This window comes from Triplophysa dalaica, chromosome 10, assembly GCF_015846415.1.
Source record: "Triplophysa dalaica isolate WHDGS20190420 chromosome 10, ASM1584641v1, whole genome shotgun sequence".
NCBI lineage: Eukaryota > Metazoa > Chordata > Actinopteri > Cypriniformes > Nemacheilidae > Triplophysa > Triplophysa dalaica.
In genome coordinates this window covers 12,217,551-12,234,195 of record NC_079551.1, presented here as the reverse complement: position 1 = coordinate 12,234,195, position 16,645 = coordinate 12,217,551, and the positions used below count along the sequence as shown (strand labels likewise).

The window sequence follows — 16,645 nt, the reverse complement described above, 5'->3', positions numbered from 1 at the left end:
TTAGTGGAAAACAATTTTCAATGTAAAACGAGCAGTTTAGTGCGTAAATATAGAGCAGACGGGCAGATTAATGAAACATAACACCAAATATTATAATGGAATGTATTTATTTAAAATAAAATGTAATTACCAAAGATGCTTTTTAGACACAAACCTGTTGTAACGTAAAATGAATAGGATTTCGGTTTAAAACAGTCTTTTTTGCAAAGGGTCCATGGTTCTTGCATTGACTATTATAAAAAAGGGTAAATTCAGTTCTCATAATAACCAGACATCATTCGCCCTCTTGTGTTTGATAAACAGAATTACAAATAATAAATTGCCAAAGTTACCAATTGTTTCCAAAGTTTTATAGTATAGTATTGTATAAAAACTTTGATTTTAAAAACCAATCCTTTGACTTCTTTCCATGGAACACAAAATCAGATTTAAGGATGAATGTAAGAAGCTGTCAGTTGTCACATATGTCATAAAATCAAGTACAGAACAATAACGAATGAAAACAATGTTCCGTGGAAGAAAGTAATACTTGTTTATCATGTAAGGAAAGCATGTGTATTTAAAACACCTTAACATTTGTGCTTGAAACAGGAACAACTGGATACATAAATATAGTGATCTTCACTCCTCTATAGTCGTCTTTTGAACAACAGAAGGCTTCTGTCCCATGTTGTGTTACCAAAACTCTGCACCAGTTCCATGCCGCACTCCTTTTCCAAGTGTTCTCTAGCATGTGCTGCCATGTCCCCACGAATCTCAAGAGTCTTAAAGTGGTCGAAGTCGCTGCGGCCCACTTTACGTAACCGCCGCGCAGCAGAGCGATAACACTTCCACGGCTGAGCTTCCAGCAGAAGATACTCACAGAGAGAAGAGAGTCTGGAGAGAAGAGACCGAAACCCTTCATCCCCATGATTGAGATGAACCCACATAGTTACAGCAAAACACGTGCACAGGTGAAATCGAGCGCGTCCGAACTTCTCAAGATAAGAGTCCAGCACCGTCTGGCTCTCTGACTCATCTGTGATATCCAGAGGGATAAACTGGACGTTCTGGGGAAAAGGGTTGAGGTTCTGTGCCCGGAGGATTAAATCTTGGTCCAGGTCAAATCCAAGCAGGTAAACCTCTCGTTCGGAAGAGTCACTTTTAGGGGTGTCTTCCTGCAACAGATGCTTGTACAGAGCAACAGACAGGTCCTGAGAAGACAAGAAAATAATAATAATACACATCATATTCTGATTATTCACATACAGTGAGATCAAATTCTGTTAAATTTAAGTTTATCTACACAGTGCTTTTCACACTTGTTCATTGAAAACACACTGTTGAATAAATAATCATAAGTACAGATATAGTACAAACAATACTATAGAAATGATGACAGTTACTGTAAGAAAGTAAACAAGACAAACTGTCAATCTCACCCCTGAGTTGCAGCCCACGTCCAGCATTAAAACCGTTGAGCTGTTCCCCGAACAGTATCCGGTGTTTTCCAGCAGGGATGTCGGTATTAAACTAAGGCGGTTTTCTGGTGGATTAAACGTGTAATAATTAATAAAGTTTCCGAAAGGTGCAGATCCTGGATCTTCATTCACAGCAGATCCATCTGAACCCACATGAGCCTCCATCTCTGTCCGGCAACAAAATACTTCCGGAAGAATCGCGTTGGAGCGGAACATTAGTTCCTGCTATTATATCGATCAAGAAACGTGTGGTGGCATAATAATGAAAGAATTTATTCAGCAATAATATCTACTTATATGACTTATCCTGTTTATATTTTTTGGCTTCGTATTACGTAATAAACAAAGGTGTTCAAACGAAACGATAAAACGCGTTTACTCTCTTTGGCTCTTCCGGCTTCCCTTAGAATTACGAAACGACAGTGCGCATGCGCATAACCCACCTCACGCTGACATTGAGAACACAGGCACATTTCCTCAGTTTTACTCTCGGATTACTAAACAGGTAAAAACGTTTTTAAATTATTTTAGTAGCTATTTGTTTAGATAAAGGTGCACACGTGCTTGTGCTTACAGTTCAGTGAAAAAATTCGTGTCTTTGATACGATTGTGAAGCAGAGATCTATAACGTCCAACGTGAAACGTATATGTTGAATTTACGAAATAAAAGTAATATTTAGTAACATTAAAGTAAGATATTAGTACGGTAGTTCCATGTTTTTGGATGCTATTCTTTGACGTTACGTTACGTTACGATGTTACGTAAAATACGTATAGATATGGTAATCATCCATTAGGAAGTGAAGTAACCATGCTGTTTTTAACAGATTGATTATTATTTCATCCCCATGATTGCTATGGTTTTACTACAAATGCTATGACTACTGTAGTAAAATCATAGATAATTGTCTTATGTCATGTGATATCATCTCTACACCACTGAGCTGGCACAAAACCTGTTGTATATTCAAGCTGTGATGTCAATGTTTACCACTGGATCCCTCCATTTTTCTCACAGGTCCATCATGGTCCTCGGAAAGCGCATCGCTGATGCGGGATACAAGATCTTCTCGGGCTCAATGATGCTGTTGACAGTATATGGTGGATATCTGTGCGTCCTCCGGGCTAAGAGATACATGGACAAACAGAACCAACTACAGCTGGAGGCACCAAACCAAAGCACAGATTCAGAAGCCATCAAAGACTGAGACATCTTTACATTTATCATGTCAAGTGTGTGTGTGACTCTAAATGTGGCAACGAAGATGATGTAGATAGAAACAGGATCTGCTTTTTGTGAGGTTCTCAATGAAAGTGTTGCTATGGAAACATCCTGTCCATTTTATGTTGTAATATATTAAAAATAAAGTATCTTGTATAATAAGATCATCATGAGTGTTTGTTCGTGTAGTATCATTTCGAAAGCTTTCCACAATCGTTGAGATTTTCAAATATTCAGTAGATACTTGAAACAAGTAGAGATTCATAAGCATTGGATTTTCTTCAAAATTGTTCAGTCCTCCTTTAATAATTTTTGTTTTGATAAAATGTTTATTTAGGGCAGTATGTGCACTTTTATTAATTCATTTGTCACACACTGAAGGACTGTACAGAATGTTTTAAAATGGTGAAAAACGTGACTTGAAACAGTGCAAGCTATAGATAGATACATGACCCAAAATGAACACTTTTAGCTTTTATAATATCTGTAAATATTTGTTTTCAATCTGGCTGTGGACAAACAAGCAAAAAAATATTCTAGATTTTATCAAATTTGTAAAATGGGTACCCTACATTTATTACCTCATGCATGAAGCTACTTCAGTTATCAAAAAATGGTAAAATCTGTCAATTTGATTGCGTTTTGGCAAGTCAATGTAAACGTGAAAATTTCTTTGATAAAGCTGAGAAACATTAGTTTAAAAATCATAATACCAATATTAATGTATGTGCTTTCAATCATCTCATAAGACAAAGTCCCAGCTTTTATTTCAATAATCTTATTTGGTTTGCAAAATGAAAAACAGAACAGGAATCACATTAAAAACGCAACAATAACCAAAACAAACAATGAAAAACAACCGTGAACAGAAACTCAAGCACATCCAACCAATAAAATCTAAAGAGAAGCTCCTTGACCTTCAGTAAAACGTGAAGATCGAAAGAAGAACGTCAAATCTCTTCTCGACTCCCAAAACAAGCAAACAAGGGAATGCAAATATCACAAATTTTCATTCTTTTCTCTCATTCATCTTGTCTTCGTATATAGTGTCCGTATTGTCAACGTAACTGTCCGTCACTTTTATCATCACTGGAAAAACTCCCAACTGTGTCTCATAAATACCCCAAAAGAGGATTGTTCTGTTTATTTGTAGTTCTTCATGTTTTTAGTTTGGAGCAGGAGGTACAGGAAGGTCTGTGGAATGTCAGGAGTCACCGTGGTTTTGGTTCCAGGATTTGGAGCCGTAATGGCCGTTGGTGCCGTTTTCTCCTTTAGGCGACGTGGCGTTGTTGCGGGTCATCCTGAGGCGATCTTTGGTGGGCGTTTCGGTTTCTTCGTCCGAGCTGCTTTCGATGTCACTGCGGTCATCTTTGGAAACCTAAAAAGAAACTTGGTTATTATCTACGAAAACAGTTTTATTTATGTGTAAACTTTATTTAAAAAACCTTGGTTACACAACTTAAGGTCAGTGATTCTATGTTCTACCAACCGATGGTCACTGTGTGTCTTTCTGTACCAAAACTTATTCCTACACAAATAGCGTAACCAAATTTTTGTGTAATCGGATTCTTTCCAGAGTAGCAGTAGTAAAATCAGATCATTGTTCACAGGTTTGATGTACATGAAGCCTTATGGGCATCTAAAAAAAGCCCCAAAACTTCCTGTTTCAGTAGGAAACATGTCTCATCAAGCCTTTAACACGTACCGAACCCGGAACATTCTTTGAACAGTCTTAAATATCAAAGGATTGAAAGAGGAAGACAAGGTCGGGAGACGAGGAAAGCAAACTTACAGAGCTAAGGAAGCAAAGACTCAAAAGTGAGACGACAGAAGCGAGTCAGTTTAGCCGAGAGAGTGAAAGATCTATCAGGAGACGAAAGATGAAAGGTGCCGACAGCTTTCCAGCCAGCGAAAGAGTGAGAAGACAAACCAGTTCTGCAGGGAAGATCAAGAGAGAGAGAGTGGAATCATTTTTCTTCTTCTTTCCTGCATTCTTGTGCATAACAACATCACACGTTGCAGTCGAAATAAGGTAAAAAAATGACATGTGAGAGAGCTAGAGGGATCTGGGTTCAGACCTTTCCCCTAATGATGGCTTTGAAGGCGATGCGTGCGATGAGGTAAGACCAGATGATGTGCAGAACCTGCAGCACCAGCAGCAGGCAGTTGAAGAGCCACCATGACGGGTATGGCCCGATGATCTCCCAACTCTCAAACAGCGTAGTGTTCAGGATCCTGCAAGGCACAACAAGATGATCGATGATTTATATGCAAATTTGCTCTATTTTATTATCTGGCATTCATATCTTTATTGTGTAACTTGTATATGGATGATTTATGGTTTTACACACACAAGCTTAGAATTGACATTTACCCTTATTTTCTAAAACCCACTTCTTAATCTTTTTTCTTCGTTCAAGTATTGCCAATGAACCATTGAGTTAATAAACCAGACACATCAAAAATACTCTTAATGTATGGGTTTAATGAAGTAATAAGAGCTGACAGAGCGCTGCCAGTTCCTCCAGACACACACATTTAATATGTTAATGAATGATTTGAGGGGGTGTCGGTCAATCTGGATCATTGTGGCTTCTGTCATCAGCACACACCCCTTACAGGTTTTATTCTGAGTGACATCAGACCTCCATCAAACCCTGACGCTCGGGTTTCAGTCCTGCAGGAGGCAGAGACACGCAAATGCCGCTATTTAATGAACAAAAACACACGCACACGGATACTAACCAGAAGGGGTAAATGATCAATCTCATCCCAAAGAAGACCATCCCAAACACCACAAACACGGCGTCGCATAATCGCTGGTATTTGGCGTAATTTGCTAATTTTGCAGCCTGTTAAAAAAAAAGAGAAAATATATTTTGTTTCTGTGTCAGATTTATATTCTATGTTAGGGGTGTAACAATATACTTAGCTCACAATTGGACACAAAGTACGATACCAAGTTCTCGATTACGATAGTATCGTATTTGGGACAAAATGTACAAGATGAAACTGAAATTCAAATAATAGATTTATTCCCAAAATATTAGAAAATGTTGTTGTACACACAAGGTGTTATTCAAGATTTTTTATAAATAAATACATAAATAAAAATCGCATAACAAAGCAAACATTTTAACGTAAATTAAAGCACATAAAATGTAAAAACTATTGTGATTTGTATTGAAACATGAGATATATTGTTACACTCCTATGCATTGTTTGTGAAATGTTGGTTATTGGATACAAATTATACAGAATGAAGAATATACTAGTACATATTTTATATTATACTACCACAATCGTTTATATTATGCTGGATTGTAAATTTGACATTACATTATATTTCTACGTCAAATGACAGAAGACACAAGTATAGTAGCTCATACCTCCAACAGGAAATCTGAGGCGTCGTGAACACACATGACTAGACTGCCCACACGCACCATGTTATTTACATATGAGAAACTGATCAGACTGACCGTGGCCAGATGATGAACGAACATAATAAGAAAATCCTGCGGAAAAACACAAGAAACACATTCATAACGTTCAGAGTACAAAAATACAGTAGAGTATGTTTTAGGGAAACTTGACATCAAAATAATTTGCATTACAAAGAGCGCAAAAACACAGCCCATAAAAATGCAAAAAATATAAATCGATGATTCTGTTAAAGTAATTCTACAACGTTTCTGTATGTGTGTGCTAGCAGAAGCCAGCTCTGGGTCGGCTCTGTCACTTCCACAAAAGCATTTCCCTCTGAATGAAGAGAAACAATATCCCTCTGTTATCACTCAACCCCGACGGCTCGCTTCCACTCTAAATATAATGTTCAAATAAAGACTGTCTCCTGAACAAATATACTGAGTCCGCCCAAAACACACATATAAAAGACATAGAACCGTGTTATTTGTCATCACACACAGCTAAAGCGAAAACAGTCAACTGCACCCGAAGAAAAAAAAAAACAGCCGAACAAAAGCCGTGAGCATTTGTCAGCTGTTGTGTGCGTGTGTCCTCTTACTCTGTATTTTAATAGATTATTTTGTGTACAGACATACTGTATACTGCCACACACGCAGAGCCTGTTCTCTCAATTATTCTATTAAAGTACAAATCCGTAACACATGACAGTCTGAGCTGCTGACATGGCTGTCTCTCTCACACACACACACACACACAAACCCACACACACACGCACAGAATGAATGAAAGTCGACTGCTGTGAGGGGAAACTAGAATGTGCTCAATACATTACAAAACACTGTATCCTAACAGTTCATGAACACTCACCTTTCTTTTGATGTCTGTAAACTGTGAGAACATTAGTGACCAGTAGAAAGCCAGTTCTGTTATGTAGTAATAATACAGGCCTGGGGTCAGCACCTACAGAACAAACACACAGACAGAAAGACGCTCAGACTATAGACCGACATCACTATTAACAACTGATACGCAAATAATCATTACAAGGCTCTTTGTAACACTTGTTTTTGATTGGACAGATGTGGGATTTTAGGTTCAGATATTTTTGTGTTTATCGATCACAACAACGTATAATTGACCAGTGAAAAAGTCTCCCATTCGTTTGAACCCACTTGTTATAATCTGCATTATTAACAGACCAACGTTACCTGATAGGGGTAATTGAACCAGCACTGCCTTGTATCCCACATCCAGGTAGACTGTAACACACATACACTGTTAAATATATACATATCGTATATATCATATAAATATCATCTGAGGTAGGGATGTAACGAATGTTTGGCAATCGAAAATAGCGAAACAAGCATGACGTGTAATATAATGAAGCAGCAACAAGTGCAGAGAGAGAGAGACACGCGCGCGTTTTATTAATGCAGCAACATGTCTGCGGAGCATATAATAAGTGTCAGAGAAAGACACAGCACGGAGTAAATTTCTGAATGAAAGCGTCTTTACCAGTCGGTAACTTGTGTGCTTCAGACTGGGGCGGGCTGTCTGACAGGAGCCCGGCAACTTTGGACATCCTTTGACATCATACAGTGGTCGCGTGCACATAATTCCCTGCACTAAACAACTTGTCAAAGTATGTTCTGTGCATCCCGGCCACGAGTGCACCTTCTGAGAGAACAATCAGCTTTTGGGGGCGGCGTTTGGAGGAGAGACTTGAACTGAAATGGTTGCAGTCAGAATTTCTTGCAAGGATGTTTTTTTTTCTTGAAATCATTTTTAAGCGTAGCTTATAAGAATCCAACAGTTTTCGTTTACTTGTATTTTTTGCTTATATTGTTGAATGACACTTTTAATGAAGTGTTTTGTTGTAGGCTTACATAGTACAGTAGATTCTTTCAGCAGTCAGTTATAGGCCTAATATAGGCTATTCAATAATATTTTTGGTTTTAAATTAGCCTACTTGTTTTGCTCAATTTTATTTTACGTTATATTGAAAAGCAAGACAAAATATAAAAAGCACATTTTGACCATTCAGTTTGTGCAATAGAGAAAAAAACGGCTAAATAAATTGAAGAAATACGAAAAGCCATGTTCGGTCTTGGGCCAAGTGTTTCATTTTTAATCGGCTTCGGCCAAGAATTTTCATTTGGGTGCATTCCTAATCGAAGTCAAAAAACTGATTTGACAAAAGGAAGTTCATTTAAGAATAACTCGGGATGTAAGATCAACAGTAGCTACATAAAAAATAATTCTGGCCAAAGCTTACCTGCCACAGGAAACCCACGCCGTAGATAAATATACAAAGATAGAAGGTAAACCTCCACCTGCAGAGAAATCACAGCGACCGTCAGATAGAGAATGTGCGAGAAATCAAACTTGAACACATAAGACGAAGCACAGTCAGAGTTGTAACATTAAAGAGTCTATTCAGACACCAAAAACCTACTGAAATATAAACCTACATGCTCTCACAAAATTTGGTTTGTGTGCTGGGTTTGTCCTGGTTCCGCCTTTGTCTGAACCATCTCTGGACCTTTCGGACATCCCAGTCTAGCTGTTTGGACAGACCTACTAGATGGCGTGATTCTGGGGACTACACAAAAAAAACACTTTTATTAAATTTGACAACGTCAGAAGATACACACTGACTCATAATTTTACATAAAACATCAAACTGCATCTAAAACGTTTCATTAGTAACCAATGACATCAACTTGTCATTTTTTTACTTCCTGTAAAAATATCACTACTAACTGATAGACATGAGTATGTAATTTTAAAATTGTCACTTTCGCGGAAATAAATATTGAAATTGTTCAATTGCTATGTTGCATTTTTTTTTAATCTATATTAACTATATTAAGATCATATTTAGATTATACTATATTAAAGCTCCGATATGTAACTTTTTTTTTTTTTACACATGTTGAGTAACAAACGTAATCTTTAATTTGATGTTTTATACAGATATGGCGATAAAAGCACAAGTTATGGATTGCAGCTTTATAAGGTAAAGTTGAAATGAATAAAAGGAAAGCAAAATTGGAAAATAATTGTCATAACATTTTTATAAACCAGGATCAAATTAAATTAGATTAACCCAAGGGCACAAATGTGCTGGAAGTAGATTCATGTCAGAAACAAAGCAGTCGATGCAAAATCAGGCCACATATTGACAACGTCTTTTCTCACGTCTATGAGATAACATCTACACCTATAACAAAACGCTTCGGTTTCATTGCTGATAAGAACGTTTAACTGCAGCTGAAAAAGACGGACCTTTGAAATCATTGTTCAAAGTAAAGATAAACGCTATAATTCTATACCACGAGCTCTATTCATGTCTGGTAATGCTAAACCTGCTGTGGAGTGACTTGTGTTCATAACACGGTTTCTGGGATTAAGGTGAGATCCTGCATGACCGTATTGTTCTGGCCTCATAAAACAAGAGCAACAACAGTCATGTTAACCACAAAATATCTAAAATTCTAAACAATGATGTCAACAAGGATTGCAGACGATTATAAGCCGGCAGCACACCTTGGTGATGGATGTAAACACTTTCTCCAGGACGGTGTTGGGCTGGGCTCTCCGGCTCACTTCCGTCTGGATTTGAAGAATAGAGGCGCATGGACTTGCGATACACCTGCAGGACGAAATACACAAAAATGAGACTCGACTGACGTAAGATTAGACCAGACGAGTGATTTACATGCCGTTCGTGCTAATCCAGATCTTAATGTGGTCCTACACAAGACACTTCCAAGAAGTGGTTTGCATCATTCGAGGAGAAGCGTGTCGTCCATTCAACCTTAATACACATACAAAGAAATTATAATCTAAATATGTACAATATCTCAACTGCATACATCTTATTGTCATTATATACAAAATACACAATATGATTGGTGACATATATGGTGAACTTGTTGTATGTCAACAGCTGTGAAATCTTTCCAATCGTTTCCGAAGCTTTGAACCACCAATGTGTTCATTTGACTCATGCAAAACCTTCCTAATGAAAACCAGAAGCTACAAATCAGGACAAAAGCAAACACATCCTCGTAGCGCAGCAGGCAACTTCAGATTTGCGTGAACGATGACTATAAAGATGACAGTAATGATAGCCATATTAGATTCCACGAAATTGCGGAAAAACCTCATTCCATCAATGCCATTCATCTGTATCGTTCTTGTCATAGTTGACTCCACTATTCTCTTAAATTTAGATCGATTTTTATAGTTATCGCACCAAAACAAGTTCAACACAGATTTTTCATAAATACCTCAAAATATTTTCTTAACATTTTGATGTTGATTTTCTGGAACACATCGTGATTACTTTTTCAATTTAGTTTTATATAGGTCTTTAAATTATTGCTTGTATTCAGTCATTGTTAGTCATTGTCTTTGGTGTGAGTCTTTAATCTGTAAACTTTTGTAATGCTCCTCAAAATAGGTCCTCTCATAAACAAAAAAAAAAGACAGACTGCAATTAAAAAGTTACAAAGTTCCTCACATAAAACTGTCTTTCGAACAATAAAAGGCAGTAAGCGATTTAATAAATATCTACGTTGACCCGGCATGCTGAATGAACGCTGTTGACGCATTTTGACAATGACTGTTTTTGAGCAGTTCATTAACTCAGAATGCCCATAAGATGTTGAACCATGACTTCAGGCCTGTCCATGAACACAAATAAATCACCATCGATGAACTCAATTAAAACACTGGGAAAAAATATTCAGTTTATAAGCGCTTGGTAAATAGTTTTGAAAGCGTTTGGATCTGCGCAGGTACACTAGAACTGGTCATGTTGGATTACGCAAGGCTAAGAAACAAACCAAGTTGTGCAAACAGTGACTAACACAAAGGCATTTGCAACATTGCCTCATGACAACGGGTCAAAGTGACAGTCGAGTCCGAACTAAACATTAGCTTGTGCCTTGTTGACTATTGCTGAATACAAGAAACTTCTCATTGCATGCCCTCACAATCTTCCCAGAAAATCAATGTAAATATGTTTAGACAATACACTGATGTATTGAGGAATCCCATGAGGAGTCTTTGGAAAATCTGTCTGGCGAGTTTGTTGAAGTTGTTTGGTCCTGTGTGGACTGTGCCGGACCGGTGGCCGTCTCAAAACATAAACTTGAGAACATCCAGACTCCATGTGGACGTGCGGCTTTTCCAGCTTTAAGACAACAGCAGCCATTGTCAACATGCTTATGATCGTTTGTTGCTCGTAAAGCAAAAACATCCGTCAATCTACATATTAAATGCAAAATCATTCAGATTTGATCTGATCGTCAAAGCGCTTCAAGACCAACTAAAACAAAAGAGGAAGTTCCAAACGGCTTCCTAAAGTTGAAAGCCAAACATTATGGTCATGAGAGTTACATCACTGCCACAACATTCCTGGCAGGGATTTTACTCATGTTGTCATACTGGAGTTTCAAAACTCTGGGTTGTTGGCGTTTCAAGCCTAATTTCTTGCACTGTGTACAACTCCCTCACATCTGCATGACGGCGTCTGCTATTTTCTCACTAATTCGATTTGAGTCTGATAAACGGTACATGACCTGACCATGTCCTGAGTGGGCGGGCGGGGCTTCGGATAAGCCTCACATTCTGTGTCCAGCCGCCATTAGCCAACAAGACAGTGAGTGTACAAATGCATCATCACCATTCAATCACCACCATTCAATCATGTAGCTTAAAAGGACAGTTTAACCAAAAATATTAGCCTGTATGTGAGTCTTTCTTCAGTGGAGGACAAAAGAAGATATTCTGAGAAAGGACCCAGTGGTTTTGTGTCCATACAATGGAGGTCACTGAGGGTCAACGTTGTTCCTTCTTCAAAATAGCAAGAATGCAAGTCACACAGGTTGGGGGAAAAAAATGGAAGTGAGTCAAGTGTGACTGAATTTTTATATTTTCCAAAACGTGCTGAAGACACAGATGTCAATAAATCTTAAAAATCTCTCAAAATACCCCAGTCAGTCCTGATCTGATGTTGTCGGAGCGATGGTTTAACAGGTTCCACTAACAAGAGCCGCATGAACAACACACTGTGTGTATTTGTGTGCGTTTGCGTTTGAATGCAAGTTAAATGTCTGATGCCTCGGGGAGCACGGAGACACACGTTTGTGTGTAACTGTGGCAAGAACACAGTGATGCGTGTTTGTTTACTTGGTCTAAAATGTCACATGAACAATCAATAAAAATATATATGAAAAATACGAAATATTATTAATAGCAAAACGTTCTGTGAAGCAGCACCGATGCCTCAGGTTCAGACATACATATGGGACTTCTCATTGTCAAAGGACATCAAGACGGTCTCTGGTCTAAATCACTGATGAATAAATAAAGAGAGAGAGAGGCGCTGATGATGTCATTTTGGCCCATCGCATGCGGACGACATCAACCCCCTCTGGACCAACTAGTTTAATTGGCCTCCTCGGAGGTTTGGCCAGAAGTGAGACATGCCTGACAACGCTCGTCCACAGAGAAACCCACAAGACAAAAGAACACAACAGAGTGAGAGTCATTACGTAAAATATAAACACCACGCAAGACGCCGCAAACCACTCGAGCATACCTGTCAGAAAAAAACTCACCGAACGTCATTTACAAGTTTTTCCAGAATGAAGTCGGGCTTCATTCATTCTCTAAACTCCTCTACAAGATGCTTTCATGGCATGTCAGGTGGTTCTGCAACTACATAAATAAAACATTCATCATGACTTAATTTGAATGAAAGTAAATCTGATAACTGTAACAGTCATCTGTAACACACATTCAATGTCTTAAAGAGACAGTGCATCCAAAAATTTTCATTTTTTTAATTTATCTTCTCATTGTTAAAAACGTTGGTTCTTTTCTACGGTGAAAGGCAAAAGAAGATATTTTGAGAAAAGCGGTATTGTTCATACAGCGGGAGTCAATGGACTGCAAAAAATGACTTTCTTAGTATGTTTGTCTTATTTACCAGTACAATTGTCAATTTTTTTATCAAGATGCATTTTCTTGATTTGTAATTATAAAAAAAAATCAGTGAATTTGTACTTAAAACAAGCAAAAAATTTGAACATGGGGTAAGAAAAATGATCTTGAATTTAGTGGCTTAGAAAAAGGTACACCCTAATTCAAGATGATTTTTCTTACCCCATTTTTCAGTAAAAAATTCTAAAATTTCTTGAATCAAGATGCATTTTCTTGATAAGCAAAACAACCCAAGGAAATAAGATTTGTTTCTTGAACAAAAATATGAAATTTCAGATAATATGTGTTTAAAACAAGCAAAAAATCTGACAATGGGTTAGAAAAATGATCTTGAATTTAGTGACTAAGAAAAAGGTAAACCTTAATTCAAGATGATTTTTCTTACTCCATTGGCAGATTGTTTGCTTGTTCTAAGCAAATATTCACTAAAATTTTCTTGTTTTTGTCTCAAAACAAGATTTATTTCTGATGTCATTTTGCTTATCAAGAAAATGCATCTTGATTCAAGAATGTAAGACATTTGTACTAGAGAACAAGACAAAAATACTAAGTAAGAAAGTCATTTTTTGTTCAATGTTGTTTGGTTATCAAACGTCTTCAATATCTTCTTTTGTGTTCGGAAGAAAAAAGTCCTACAAGTTTCCCTTTAAGAGGACCATTAACACCTGGCCTGACGTCTATCTCATCTGGCTCAAGATCACCGAGTTGGTTTTCTGATCTGGTTTCGGTTGATATCTTCAGGGCTTTTGACGCATTCCACACATGAGTGAAATAAGTCCGATGTTAATTTTCGGCCATAAGGATGGGACTCAAAGCAAATATATACTTTTAGTTCAACGACAGTAAGACTCGTTTCCAACAAGTTTGTCGAGAGGATTCTACTTGTCACATTGTGTGTGTTTATTTTGTAGTTATGTTTTCTTATAGTTAATAATCTGACACCCTCAATGGAAAGCCACTGTACTTCTTCGTAAGGATACAAGTCCCACGTTAACCCGCGGAAACTGGGTTTGGACGTCAACCCTGTCGTAAATCCCACCCTCCGAATGTTGATCTGAGAAATATCTGGAATGTTTCTGCAGTCTATTCTTGGTGCTAAATCTAAAACATTAGTTCGAGACGCTAAAATGTGTTTCCTGGAGAAACCCAAGAGTAGAGAGATTAGTACCGAATCGTGTCCTGACAGACAGCCATGGCTTCGGTCATAGAAATTGGCCTCCCTTAAAGGAAAACGTGGACAACGCGTTTTTAAAAAGTTCATTCGACAACATTTGGGGTATAACTTTGATTCCCACCAAACGTTTGACTCCTCCCACTTTTTTACACGAAGGCACTTTCAATAATGAATCAGCAAGTCTATAAATGATAAACACACTGCTTAAAAAATGAGGCCACGAACTGTAAACCTTGTACCTGATATCAAGATTTTACTGCAATAAAACCCTGAAGCACTAAACCATGAATATCTATTTAAAGTTCAGCTCGTATTGACGGGATAGTTAGTTTGCCAAAAAACAACCCTTCTGTCATCATTTACTCACTCGCATGTTGACGCACACGACATTTTTAAGAAAACAGTCAATAATTTAAACATCCATTCACAAAAAACTCAAGTCACATACACCACCTTTATGGAACTGCCACTATTGGAGCTCAACATCCCCAGTCCCTATTCACTTCAACTGTACATAAAAGAAGCCACACACACTTTCTAAAAAACGTTGTCTGTGTTCCAAATAAGATAATAAGTCACATGGGTTTGTGAAAGAGACGTGGGTGAGTAAAAGACGACAGAATAAAAACACAAGTTTTGTCCCCCTGATAGCACACACACATCCGGCATACGTCTATTTGACGTCTGAATTAACATCTGCAAGACATCTAAAATACATAGTTTGCTCATCTCCAATACGTCTGCAGTCAGACGTCACATAGACATCTAGATGTCTGTAAGATGTTTCTGATTTAGAATGGATGTAAAGCTGCTCTGTCTAAGATGTTTAGCAGATGCTTTTACGCAGCAGATCTCCAAATCTTCAGCAGACGTATTACAGACGTCTTCAAGATGTATTGCAGATGAGCAAACTATGTATTGCAGATGTAAATGCAGACGTCAAATAGACGTACGCCAGATGGATTGTGCTATCTGGGAGAAGCGATTCTTCTCGAGGTGGACATACAAATGTTCAGCTGAATTCAGAGCATTCTTCAGACATGACACTGCACATGTTTACACACCGTAGGGTCTTCATTAGGTGTGGCACCGATTCCTCATTCATCCCAACACTACACATCACCAAGATAATCACAAATATTCAATCCCACCTCTTTATATCTGCTCACACTGATCAAGGAAGCTTGTGTCAACAGCATGCACTTCAAAGGGTTAATAAAGAGAGAAAGGGGTGAAATTGAACAAGTACACATATTTTACACAGTTACAAGCAAATCTGATACTCTTTTGTAAATCTAGGCCTTGCTGGTCAGCTGACAGTTGTCTCAGGCTGATAGTTCATAGCCAGCAGGGTTAAAAACAGCCTCATCAAACCCAACTGCATCATCACAAAACAACTTTTTATCAGAAGCTTAAACCACGTGAACGCGCACATTTCTAGCCAACACACAACGTGCACGTGATGCAATGAACCTCACGTGGGTTTAATTCGCGTTTCTCGCGACCAAACCAGCTCGCCATCCGAACCGAATCATACCTCTCGAAGAAGATGCGCACTACGAAGATCCCCAGAGCCAGCGGGAGCACGGGCAACAGGTGCCCGGCCTTTGGGTACTCCAGGCCGGGCGCCGGGTCGGCCAGATCCGCCCAAGTGACATTGTGCGGAAGCCAGAAGCGCTCGTTCCAGAACCAGGCTGAGAGCGCAGCCATGTTTAGAGGAGAACTGAAGATTGAGCGGAGGACGGGCCGAAAGAAACGATTGACCGCCCCCTTCTCTCTCTCTCTCTCTCTCTCTCTCTCTCTACCCGAGTGTGTGGTTCGTTGTGTGGACGTGTTGGAGGCGTTTCCACGAGGGAGGAAGTGTAGCTCGATCTATCTTCCGCGAGATGCGGAAGGGCGAATGCAAACGTCACAGTGCAAAATGTTTTAATATAATAATTTAGTGTTGTTACGTGTAAATTAGTTGTTGTCGTTCAACTTTTAGCGACGGAGCTTGTGACCGTTAATAATCGAATTCAAATTTGAATCGATTCAATGATTCAGTCAACGCGATTCGCAGTGTTCATGCTCGCGACACCTGTAGCGACTTTATCTAGTTGAAAGTTCACTTTTATTATTAAATATGCGAGGTGGAATCAAAAACAATGTAGTTTTATTTTGTATAATTAAACAGCAGAATTTCTAAATATTTATTTCTCTTGAGTTCAATTAATCAACGAATCAGGTGAACCGTTTACGAGCGAATCATCCAAACGAACAGATTCGCTGGAATTGCAGTGTTGCACAATTGCCATGACAACCATGGCTCGTTTTCTCAAAACCTTAAATAAAAGGCCACAT

General features: G+C 38.4%; 3 protein-coding genes across 4 annotated transcripts; 1 reads left to right on the top strand and 2 right to left on the bottom strand.

Annotated features, from left to right (window-relative positions):
* Positions 1-115: 115 nt before the first annotated feature.
* Positions 116-1,848, bottom strand: LOC130430299 (pre-miRNA 5'-monophosphate methyltransferase). Its single transcript, XM_056759348.1, has 2 exons — positions 1,422-1,848; positions 116-1,193 (listed from the first exon to the last, which is right to left on the bottom strand). Exons 1-2 carry the CDS (start codon positions 1,674-1,676, stop codon positions 630-632), a joined length of 819 nt encoding a protein of 272 aa, XP_056615326.1. The 5' UTR covers positions 1,677-1,848; the 3' UTR covers positions 116-629.
* Positions 1,849-1,883: 35 nt separating this feature from the next.
* Positions 1,884-2,855, top strand: LOC130430356 (cytochrome c oxidase assembly protein COX14 homolog). The gene is made up of 2 exons (XM_056759435.1): positions 1,884-1,965; positions 2,479-2,855. The coding sequence occupies exons 1-2, from the start codon at positions 1,889-1,891 to the stop codon at positions 2,666-2,668; spliced, it is 267 nt and encodes an 88-aa protein (XP_056615413.1). The 5' UTR covers positions 1,884-1,888; the 3' UTR covers positions 2,669-2,855.
* Positions 2,856-3,424: 569 nt separating this feature from the next.
* On the bottom strand, positions 3,425-16,333 carry cers5 (ceramide synthase 5). 2 transcript variants are annotated; one of them, XR_008907725.1, is made up of 11 exons: positions 15,843-16,333; positions 9,664-9,769; positions 8,586-8,716; positions 8,390-8,447; positions 7,320-7,370; positions 6,979-7,071; positions 6,072-6,200; positions 5,428-5,534; positions 4,761-4,917; positions 4,475-4,617; positions 3,920-4,060 (listed from the first exon to the last, which is right to left on the bottom strand). XR_008907725.1 is itself a non-coding variant. In XM_056758984.1 (10 exons), exons 1-10 carry the CDS (start codon positions 16,013-16,015, stop codon positions 3,887-3,889), a joined length of 1,179 nt encoding a protein of 392 aa, XP_056614962.1. In that variant the 5' UTR covers positions 16,016-16,322; the 3' UTR covers positions 3,425-3,886. The 2 variants fall into 2 exon arrangements, 1 of the variants encoding a protein (XP_056614962.1); XM_056758984.1 differs by lacking the exon at positions 4,475-4,617 and having other exon boundaries at positions 3,425-4,060; positions 15,843-16,322.
* Between the last annotated feature and the right edge of the window lie 312 nt (positions 16,334-16,645).